The 12,450-nt window shown below is 43.8% G+C and overlaps 1 protein-coding gene across 1 annotated transcript in view; it reads right to left on the minus strand.

Annotated features, from left to right (window-relative positions):
• The window catches only part of SLC12A3 (solute carrier family 12 member 3), a 58,799-nt gene extending 55,884 nt beyond the window's left edge, over nt 1-2,915 (minus strand). Inside the window, exon 1 of the mRNA XM_075576863.1 lies at nt 2,591-2,915. Within this exon, the coding sequence (XP_075432978.1) occupies nt 2,591-2,893 (303 nt within the window). The 5' untranslated portion in view covers nt 2,894-2,915. The remainder of the gene's footprint in view (nt 1-2,590) is intronic.
• Between the last annotated feature and the right edge of the window lie 9,535 nt (nt 2,916-12,450).

The raw sequence follows: 12,450 nt of genomic DNA on the forward strand, positions 1-12,450 counted from the left end.
AAATACTCCCCTCTTCTAGCTAGGTGTAACAGCACATCAAAAAGATACTCCCCTGTTCTAGCTAGGTGTAACAGCACATCAAAAATACTCCCCTCTTCTAGCTAGGTGTAACAGCACATAAAAAAATACTCCCCTCTTCTAGCTAAGTGTAACAGCACATCAAAAATACTCCCCTCTTCTAGCTAGGTGTAACAGCACATCAAAAATACTCCCCTCTTCTAGCTAGGTGTAACAGCACATCAAAAATACTCCCCTCTTCTAGCTAGGTGTAACAGCACATCAAAAATACTCCCCTCTTCTAGCTAGGTGTAACAGCACATCAAAAATACTCCCCTCTTCTAGCTAGGTGTAACAGCACATAAAAAAATACTCCCCTCTTCTAGCTAGGTGTAACAGCACATAAAAAAATACTCCCCTCTTCTAGCTAGGTGTAACAGCACATCAAAAAGATACTCCCCTGTTCTAGCTAGGTGTAACAGCACATCAAAAATACTCCCCTCTTCTAGCTAGGTGTAACAGCACATCAAAAATACTCCCCTCTTCTAGCTAGGTGTAACAGCACATAAAAAAATACTCCCCTCTTCTAGCTAGGTGTAACAGCACATCAAAAAGATACTCCCCTGTTCTAGCTAGGTGTAACAGCACATCAAAAATACTCCCCTCTTCTAGCTAGGTGTAACAGCACATCAAAAAAATACTCCCCTGTTCTAGCTAGGTGTAACAGCACATCAAAAATACTCCCCTCTTCTAGCTAGGTGTAACAGCACATCAAAAAAATACTCCCCTGTTCTAGCTCGGTGTAACAGCACATCAAAAATACTCCCCTCTTCAAGCTAGGTGTAACAGCACATCAAAAAAATACTCCCCTCTTCTAGCTAGGTGTAACAGCACATCAAAAAAATACTCCCCTCTTCTAGCTAGGTGTAACAGCACAACAAAAATACTCCCCTCTTCTAGCTAGGTGTAACAGCACATCAAAAAAATACTCCCCTGTTCTAGCTAGGTGTAACAGCACAACAAAAATACTCCCCTCTTCTAGCTAGGTGTAACAGCACATCAAAAATACTCCCCTCTTCTAGCTAGGTGTAACAGCACATCAAAAAAAATACTCCCCTCTTCTAGCTAGGTGTAACAGCACATCAAAAAGATACTCCCCTCTTCTAGCTAGGTGTAACAGCACATCAAAAATACTCCCCTCTTCTAGCTAGATGTAACAGCACATCAAAAAGATACTCCCATCTTCTAGCTAGGTGTAACAGCACATCAAAAATACTCCCCTCTTCAAGCTAGGTGTAACAGCACATCAAAAAAATACTCCCCTCTTCTAGCTAGGTGTAACAGCACATCAAAAATACTCCCCTCTTCTAGCTAGGTGTAACAGCACATCAAAAATACTCCCCTCTTCTAGCTAGGTGTAACAGCACAACAAAAATACTCCCCTCTTCTAGCTAGGTGTAACAGCACATCAAAAAAATATTCCCCTCTTCTAGCAAGGTGTAACAGCACATCAAAAATACTCCCCTCTTCAAGCTAGGTGTAACAGCACATCAAAAAAATACTCCCCTCTTCTAGCTAGGTGTAACAGCACATCAAAAAATACTCCTATATTCTAGCAAAATGTAACAGCACATAGAAAAATACTCCGTAGTAAAACACACACAAGCGAACCTTGTGCCAGGTTTACAAAATGGTGCTAAACGTCCCATGTAACGCAGCGTTAGCATCAATAGTAAATCTGGCCCCTCGTGTAGTGAGAATAAACCGTTCTCTATTCTGCTCTCTACAGTATATATATATTTTATTTTTTTAAACACAAAAAGATAACATTTTAACACAGAAATAGCAGATCTCAATAACCAGAAATATTCTGTGACAATATATAAAAGCATCCAAAATGTACTGTATAGTTTATTAAACTATTAATTCCCTATCACTCTAGTCATCCTCGTTGTAGTTTTTATAACCTGTAAAAGAAAACTATATCGTAAAAGAAAAACTCTGGGAGGTCCTTTTAGCAAAGACCCTCAGCTACAAAACAGCTGGAATTCGGGTGTAAAAATCCATCTGTGCTGAATGATGGTTTCCACCAGCTGGGAAGTCTGTACCCATGCTGTACTAATACAGCTCAAGGGCCCCTATAGTAATATCACGGTGGTGTGCCAGTGCTGTACTAATACAGCTCAAGGGCCCCTATAGTAATATCATGGTGGTGTGCCAGTGCTGTACTAACACAGCTCAAGGGCCCCTATAGTAATATCATGGTGATGTGCTGGTGCTGTACTAATACAGCTCAAGGGCCCCTATAGTAATATCATGGTGGTGTACCGGTGCTGTATTGATAAATACAGCTATAGTATTATAGTAATATCATGGGGACATGGCAAAGAACCTGATTGCTATAAAATAAGAGATCATAGAAGCACAGAAATGTTACAGTTACAGATAAGCTAATTTTCCCTTTTTTAAATGTGAAGCCTTCGAACCCATTTCCTCCAGTCTTGTCCCTGAGCCGCTCCTCTCCCCTCTCACTGTCACCCTCACCGTCTGCATGTCTCGGAGGCAGAACCTCACCCCCCTCATGGTCTCTCACCTTCAGGATGGAGTGAAGATCTTCTAGCGTGGGTCTGACCTTCCGGATCTCCCCGGAGATCTCGGTGTTGGCGTAATGGTCATAGTTCGGAACGGCGTCCACCGTGTTGTAGCCAAAAGTCCTCATGTAGAAGGTGCTGGTTTGTGTGAGAGTATTGGGCTGGAAGGTGTCATACGGGCCGGACTCTGGCTGCCCATAGTGAGCTCTGCTGCTGCTGTCCTCGGTGCTGATCAGAGAGCTGATGGTGAACCTGCTGCCAGAGGGAGCGCTCTCCGCTGGAGTCTCACTCCTTATCTCGGCCATGTCAGGCAAATAATCCCCTCAAACTCACACCCAGAGCGTTTTATACCCAGGAGAACCGGCAAGAACAGCACCTCTGCAAACAAGACCATTAGAACTGCCTGCACCCGGCCAGGATAACACAGCCTGGAGCCACAGAAAAGTCACCATCACTGACCACACACTCCTGATCAGGAGCCTGATAGCAGCAATTATAAGAAAAGCCCAACAAGGAATGTGGTCCTTAAATGTTAACCCCTGCACTCCCGGACCCCTCACTGTTACAAAACATTCAGGGAATAATACTACATGGGCCTGGCCTAGAGCTGGGGAAAGTATGTAATGGAGTGAACACACACACACACACACACACACACACACACACACACACACACACACACACACACACACACACACACACACACACACACACACACACACACACACACACACACCTTCTGTGGAATATACCAATACTGTCAATTAATAGTTAGGTTCTCAAATCCATAGACTAGTAAAATGGAATCAAGAAAATCTCCTGGTGTGTGATGGCAGCTTCTTTATGGGGGGGGGGGGGGAGGGGGAGGTGTACAGGGGGGGGGGAGTTGTGCACCTCAAAAAGATATAGCACAAATGTGGTTTAGAAAAGAAGCACAATACAAGATACACCAAAACTAATATATATTTACATTTTAAGTTATGGTGGGTGAAAAAGGCAACAAGAAACCTCCACCGTATAGCATATAGCCAATAAAAAGATCACTTGTGAGGACATTAACATGTCTTAGGCAGGTCTGCACCCCTGCCTTTCATCATTATCGCCTAGCACAGGGACGCGCAAACTTATATTGTTGCGCCCCCGCTGTCCTGTCTCCGTTCCTGAAATAACCGCTGCTCTGAGAGGAACTCTCTGCTTTATGGGGTGGGTGTTACTATTTGTAAAGCAGTAATGTCCCTTTCTTGTTTTCTGTTTTTACATATGATAAATGATGTATATTTGTGTGTTACAGAAGCGGAAGCATGGGGCTCTGCGCTGAACCGTGTTACTTTCATGAGATGAAAGGGGTAAGAATTCAGGCTCTAGAAATCCATTCGTCCTGCATGTCTCACATATTCTGCTTCACCTGTTACCTCACCAATAACGACAAATCATGCAAAAAATAAAAAAATAGATGTCTTAGGTTCATACTGTATAAATATGCATACAATTTGTATTAGTCTCGTACATATCGAGACTGGAGACCCCTTTACCTACCTTGGAAGCAATATTACCGGAAATGGAGACATCTCATCAGAAATAAATGCTAGAATACAAACAGCTACACTTGCGTGGGGCTCACTTAAGAAACTTTGGGCCGGTAAAGTCATACGCTTAAAGATACGCTTTCACAACCGTATAATAATGTCCGCATTTACAAAGCTGTTATTCTGCCGACTTTATTATACGGCTGTGAAACCTGGCCGGTAAAGGTGGCACACCGACATAAACTGGACTTATCCCAAAATCGGTGCCTGCGCCGACTAACAACAACCAAATATACCGATAGGACGTCCAATGCTGAAATTCAACGAAAATACGTTTCCGAAAAGGTGTCGGCCATTATAGAACAGACGGTGGCGTTGGTTACAGACACATTACGGACGGCGACACATAGAATTCCAAAAATAACCCTAATGGCGGAACCTGGTCCGACATGGAAACGACCGAAGGGCGGCGCTTGGCGTACAACATCGAGATACTTTAAGCGAGGAGCGGAGGACCTGGTTATGCGCCCGTTCAAACCTTAGCCGAAGAACATTTAATGAAGACTGGTTATACCACCTAACAACTCGAGCCCAAGACCGCGAGCAATGGAGACACATTTCCGTGGAAGTCGCCTATACCCACCCTGGGTGAAGAGGCGAAAAACAAAACAGTCTCGTACAATAAACCTGGTCTAAAGTAACATCAGTTGACGAATTGTCATATTTGTTATTTATTGATGCATGATCCATCTGCTCCCCCCAAAAAATCACCCATTGAGTCGGATTTAAAGTTCTCTCTGCGGCTCTGAGGCAGTCAGCAGGACAGCGGCCTGGAGACAGGTGTAACCTTTACCTGTTGGTGTGTATCATTGGAGGTAAATATTTATAGCGTCATTTCCATCATATTCTGCCTGTGTCAGTAAGGTTACGATGAACCAACATCTCTCACCATCAGAAAGACGGCTATCCTCGAGCGAAGGACACCAAGTACTTCAAGGTCATAACAAGGGCGCTCTCCATATGGAAGTCAGGGACACAACATGGACACATAGCGTGGGCCTTACATGATGCCACAATCCATGTTTGAAGGGAAGTTAATACACTGTGTAACATGAATGTCAGGGCAGCAATTCTAATGCCTGTTACAGTGCTGCTTTTCTGTGACTGAATAATCAGGTGTCACTGACAATTGGGAGTAAAGAATAAAGAAATTGCAGCAAACACATCAGAATCCACATCAGAAATACCCTCTTGAATGATTAACAGTAACAACTATTCCATAAAGGTCAAACAGATCTCATTTCCCGGGCATCTGATTAAAAAGCTCATTAAGTTTATTGAAAGTTTCAGTCACATGGAAACCTAAAGGGTACGAAAGATAACATCTGTATCAAGTGCGCGTCAGACACCAGGTATTTACAGTTAGAATTGTTTAGCCGAACCCCGTCAAGTTAATGGAAAATGGGTTGTTATGTGCTTTGCCCTAAGGGTTTGTTTTAAAGTCATTCCCTTTCAGTAAAGACACAGGGTTTGTTTACCTAACACTGTGGGCTTTATATTTTAATGCAAGGATAAAACCAGTATTTTACTTCCCCAAATATTTCCACTGTATTGAAGAGTAAATGCAGCCCCTTATCCCAGTGACCAGTGTAATAAGGGTCCCCCGGGCCTCACAGGAAGAGACCCTGGAGAAATCGTCCCTGCACAGAATGTGCCACCCGTTTGGCCAATATAGTTTGAACATGCGGCTTGTGCATCTCACCCTGGGCAGGTTAGTGATCTCAGTGACTGGAATAAAGAGATTGCTCAGTCTGCCTTACAGTAACAACCTCTCTCTGCTGGGTTTTCTTTATGTACGTTTCCCGCAGACCTGTTGAAATGATCAGATTTGAGCGTTACCCTGACACCGTTCACCCCTCTTCCTTTTTTTACCCCTACTTTGAAGCCATTTTTGATTCCTAAATCGTTTCCAGATGATCAGTAACAAATCTTTTTGTAATGTTCTATAGTGTTAAACGGTGTCTCACCTGTGTATACTCTATATTCAAGGCAACTCTTACTCAAGGCAACAAACGGTGAGCTTATATGACCACACTTTGATCCCATGCTTGTTAACCTGCATATTTTAACCCCACACCCCTTTAAAACTTATTTCACTGCAGCCTCTCCCAAAACTGACTGCACAAAAATACCTCCCACACCAACTCAGCCCACTGAAACCCAGAACTGACTCTAGCATTGCAATGCAGCAAAACATTTGACAAGGAACAGGCACACCCCTGCTGTTTAGTCTGCACACACTCACAACAGCTCCATGCAGCACTGCCTACCTCTGGCATCATGAACCTGCTATGTATCTTAACTTTTTTCTTTCTCCTGGCCTCATGGAGATGTTACTCCCTCTATCCACTACAAACTGCTCCATCCTGGCCCACACCCAACATCACCATACACCCTGGACTACTCAAAAGCCTTTCACTATCTACGGAATGTTGGTGGAGAACTCTAAAAACCAGCACACCAACCACCACTCACTCTAATGGCAAACACCACAAATTTACAACTTGCAAACAACTACCCAAATTTCTGCTCATACTATTACTCTCTTTAGCAGGTGATATTGAACCTAACCCAGGTCCTCCCATTTCAAATCTGTCCTATGCCCCTGAGAATTCCACCTTTAAATTCCAAAAAGGGCTAAATGTCGCCCATATAAATATCCGGAGCCTGCTGCCCAAACTGGACGAACTAAGGGCATGGTGCCTTATGCATAAACCCAAAGCCATCGTTCTTACAGAAACATGGCTAACCCATAAAACCCCTGATGCAAATATCGCCATTCAGGGATACTCCATTTTTAGGAGAGATAGGTCAAAGAGAGGAGGAGGGGTGTTATTTTATATTGCAGGCACATTACAATTTACACTGTTAAATTGCCCCCCAAGCCCACCCTCTTGAAATTCTAGTTGGCAAAATCTGCCTCCCCTTTTCTAAGCCCATCTTGCTTGCTGGCATCTACCGCCCCCCTAAAGCCCCTCTACAATCCCTGGCTGATACCACCCAGTTTCTTGGCTCCATTTCCTCTCTGAACGAGAAGAGTGAGCTGCTAGTTCTAGGGGATTTCAACTTCAACTGGCTTGACCCTAAAAACCATAAAATCCAGATACAACTCAAGTCACTTAACGTATCACAACTCCTTTCCCAACCCACACGGACAAACCTGAAATCACATAACCCTTCCTTGTTAGACTGGATTCTCTCCTCAAACCCCAGCAGAATCCAATCCTCTGGCATCCTTCCTGACATTTTCAGTGACCATGTAATAGTGTACTGTGTAAGGAAAATTAAAACGCCCCATTCAAGCCCTAAAGTTCTCCTCACTAGAACATTTAAAAACTTTAACCCACAACAGTTTCTGGATGACCTTACCAACTGCCCATGGCACAGAATCGATTTAATTCCCGACCCTGATTCTGCGCTCAACTATTTCCAATCCGAGTTCTTAAAACTCTGCGATACCCATGCTCCCCTACGCAAAATAAGGGTACGGGGGGCCCATCTTCCATGGGTTACAACTGACCTTATTGCACTCTACCAGCTCAGGGATACCTTGTGGAAAAGCTACAAAGTAACTGGCACTACCAAGGATCTCAATCACTACAGATGCCTGCGGAACATATGCACAAGGCAAACAAGGCACGCAAAAGCACAATATTACTCTGACAATCTCCACCAAAATACATCAAACCCAGCTAACTTCTGGAAGGTTATCAACAATATATTCCAGCCTCCTAACCATCAACAACCAAGTAATATCACTAAGGGGGATATTACTCTGACAGACCCCACTGACATCGCAAATGCATTCAATGATTACTTTGTGGGGTGTGCCACTAACTTATTAGCAAAACGCAGCCCAAACCACAAACCTGAATCTCTTCCTGGGAGTGCCCACATAGCCCCACCCCCTCCCAAAACTGCCCACAATTTTCAATTTGGCCCAGTATCTGAAGAGGGGATTACACAAGCGCTCCTCAAACTAAAACGGCAATGCGGACCTGACTTACTACAATCTAGGTTCCTACGACTTGGTGCCCCAGCCATTGCCAAACCAATTGCTTCCATAGTCAACTCTATCCTGTTTGCAGGCCATATCCCTAAGACCTGGAAAACTGCCAGAGTTGTCCCAATCTTCCAAAGTTGGGACAAAAAACACTGTCTCAAACTACAGACCAATCTCACTTCTCCCAATTCTATCCAAAGTCATGGAAAAATGTGTCCACTCCCAATTAAGCGATTACTATACCAAGACAAATTTCCCTAGCCAATTCCAATCTGGCTTTCGTCCCAAACACTCCACCGTAACTACCCTGCTAAAAGTTTGCAATGAAATCCAGTGCGGAATGGAACGGGGACAACTCACTGGTGCAGTATTCCTAGAGTTTGCAAAGGCTTTTGATACAGTTGATCATGCTATCCTGCTTAACAAATTCCAGAGCTCTGGAATAGGGAAGCATGCTTTAAACTGGTTTCAGTCCTACCTATCAGCAAGATCGCAACATGTGTCCATCTCAAGCTCTAACTCCAACCCCCTGGATATCACCTGTGGTGTCCCGCAAGGCTCTGTTCTAGGGCCCCTACTCTTCTCAGTGTTCAATAATGATCTTCCCACAGCTTGTAAGGAAGCCTCAATATACAGGTATGCAGATGACACAATCCTATATGCACACAGCCATAGCCTCTCTGACCTTGAACACATACTTCAGTCTGACTTTTTGAGACTCGAAAACTGGATTTCCCAAAAAAACAAACTGTTTTTAAATACTGACAAGACTGTAACAATGGTATTTGGGACCAAGACTAACTTTTTAAAGCTTCCAGCGACTGAGCTCCAAATTAGAACCAACGCTAACACCACCCTAACCCCTATCACTAGTTTTAAATACCTGGGCTTATGGTTTGACTCCCACTTAACATTCGGGATGCACATTGATACCCTGACAACCAAGACCTATGCCAAACTAGGGGTACTTTACAGGAACAAATCCTCCCTAAGTCTCCTGGTCAGAAAGCGTATCGCACAGCAGATGCTAATGCCAATTATAGACTATGGAGACATAATATATGGCTCGGCACCTCAAACCCACCTTAGCAAACGTGACACCCTCTACAATTCAATTTGTCATTTTGTTCTCCAATGCAACTACAACGCACATCACTGCGAAATGCTCAAAGAACTAGATTGGTCATCACTAGAGTCTAGGCGCAAAGTTCACCTTTCCTGTCTTGCCTTTAAATTTTTTATGGGCAAGCTACCCAGCTATCTGAACAAGCTCCTCACCCCTACCACACGCAGCATTTATCACCTGAGATCAGACTCCAAAAGACTGTTCATGGTCCCAAGGTTCAACAAAGTATCCGGACGTTCCTCCTTCTCTTACCGTGCACCCCAAAACTGGAACAACCTACCAGAGACTCTCATATCCACCACCAGTTTAAGTTCTTTCAAATCTAAGGCTGTCTCACATTTTAACCTGGTCTGTAACTGTTTCATACACCCATAATATATATTTTCTTTAACTGTGCATGCAATGTCTCGTATATAATGTATACCCTGTTCATTTATGTAACTGTATTTGTAACCATGTATTATTTGTCTTAACTCTGTGCCCAGGACATACTTGAAAACGAGAGGTAACTCTCAATGTATTACTTCCTGGTAAAATATTTTATAAATAAATAAATATTATTAATAACATGCCACAGGGTTATGCCACAGGGGAGTGGAGCCAGCTCAGGTACAATTGGTGTCTATTTGAATATAGAAAATCTTCTGCGTTTTCTATTCCATTTCCACCATGTAACAATTTAATCTGGGATCCGTTGGCCATCACAAAAAGAATCAGATTGCATGTAACCTTCTTTACAAAGCGTTTATGAAAACCTCATGCACAGAAAGTTACCGGTGAGAGGAGCCGCAGGATACACCGCGCAGATTAAAACTACTCTTCCTTCAGGCGCGCACAGATTTACGGAAATAGATTTAGTTGTTGACCAAACGTCCTAAGATCAATAAGAGATAACATAAGAACATTATTATTCTCAAGAGACATTAAACAGGTTAGTTAATATACCCTGCAGCCAACACAAAAACCTCTGCAATGGGGTTTTTGTAACTATTATGGCCCAAACTTCATAAAGTTCCCAGCTCTGTGAATATGAAATGTGATATCATGCGTCACCTCTCTTCCAATCACCGATCCTTTTTATACACAAATCCTTCCGCGCTGCCCATCTAGATGCTGTATCTCACTAGAGGCTCCCAGAGATCACATCTTATTTGTGGGAGTTTTCCACGTCCCCGTGCAGCAGCCACACCAGCCTGGGGTGGGCCTGGTGACACGTCCCTACGCAGGGTCACGGAAAGTCGTCACTGATCCCTGCAAACAACGCAATGAATGGGGACAATAATGTATAGTAAATCCACATGGTGACGTCGGCTGTTTTTATACAGAGGGATGCAGTAGATCACAGATATACATGCTATGAACACACTAGGCTGTATAAGTGGTTGGTGGTGATCAGATAACTTTTAATATATGCAGCGATTTGCTATTTTCTATACTGTGTGGTGTATATATATATATATATCTCTTGGGTTTTGCTTTGTACTAAAGATTGCGAACACATTTTGTGATTACGCGGAGTGCCACTTATTGGGATAGTTTTCATCCCTTAGTCAGGGTACGTTTGTAGATATTAAGTAAAACCAGGCTTATTATTTGTTTTATACTGTTAGCATCGAGTTATGAAAAAGCGGCTGTATGGGATCCATATTATAAGTGGATATGTCACTGTTTTTTTTTAAACACTTTTAAGAGGATGGAGCTGGTATTCAACTCATTTGCCTAAAAACTTGTGTCAAGTGAATGACACGTGAAAGTAGGAGGCGGAGTAGAGTGAATATGGCCCGAGGGATACACAAGCGTGAATGTTACACGTCAATGTGTGAGCTGGTCACTCTCTGATCTCAGGATCGCCAGATTATAGAATTCCTACTAGGTCTCCTAGTGTTACAATTCCTACAAACGCTGCAGGACAGGGGGGGCGTCTCCTAGTGTTACAATTCCTACCAACGCTGCAGGACAGGGGGGTCTCCTAGTGTTACAATTCCTACCAACGCTGCAGGACAGGGGGGTCTCCTAGTGTTACAATTCCTACAAACGCTGCAGGACGGGGGGTCTCCTAGTGTTACAATTCCTACAAACGCTGCAGGACAGACGTCTCCTCTCTCACTCGTGTTTCATCTGTTTGGAGCAGGCAGCTCTATATCTAGTGTGACAGAAACCAGGGGATGGTAATAAATTCCGTATATAGGGCTCCCAGGATACTAGACAGTTTCTATCCTGTTTGGCCTGGGAGTGCAGCCTTATAATACATACACTCCATCCCACAGTTTGGCAAGCGCTGGAACTGAGGGATGAGAGATCCAGACCAGAGTTTGTCTGCTGCCTGATTTCTGTCACCTGTCATGCTAATTAGGAATCAGGTATGAAAGACTGATTTCCTGTTTGCTCTGGGCTCCCCACAAGAGCCAGGAGGCTGGAAGGCTGCTGAACTACAGAGGGGAGAAGCCTCTTCCCCAAACAGGTTCAATCTTTCTGTTCATTTGTGTAAGACTGCAAAAGTACCATGTTTTGATGTTGGAAGTGGAAAAGCCACTTCCAACCCTGAGTCAGGGATATCTAAGTTAAGTTATCGCTCAGGTGAGCAGCTTTTGTTTTGATCTGTTTTCTGTTGTATGCACTGTGGCAGTCTCAGTGCCTGGGACTGAATAAACCAGGCATAGCCTGTTTAAAGGAACAGTACGTGACGCCTCATCATTTAACCTACCCTAAAAGACCGTGTTCTAAACAGTCCCGGACAAACGACGGAGCCCCGGAGTAAGCCGTTTGTCACATATGGTGGAGAATGCGGGCAGAGCACTAGGGGGTCTGCGGGTTGAAGAACTTTGAAAAAAAAAAAAAAAAAAAGTTTTTTCCATCCTCTGCAAACAAGATGGAAGACGTGGTGGGTGCGCTGGTACGCAATGTCGCTGCCCAGAAAGACGCGAATGAAACCCAGCAACAGCTGTTAATAGCCCAGCAAGAAACTAATGCAAACCAGCAGCAGACGAATGCAGCCCATCAACAGCTGCTAATAGCCCAGCAAGAGATTAATGCCAACCAGCAACAGGCGAATGCCAACCAGCAACAGGCGAATGCAAACCAGCAACAGACGAATGAAGCCCTGCAAAACGCGAATGCAAACCAGCAAGAGACAAACCGCTTGCTGAG

This window comes from Ascaphus truei, chromosome 19, assembly GCF_040206685.1.
Source record: "Ascaphus truei isolate aAscTru1 chromosome 19, aAscTru1.hap1, whole genome shotgun sequence".
In the NCBI taxonomy this organism is placed as follows: Eukaryota; Metazoa; Chordata; class Amphibia; order Anura; family Ascaphidae; genus Ascaphus; species Ascaphus truei.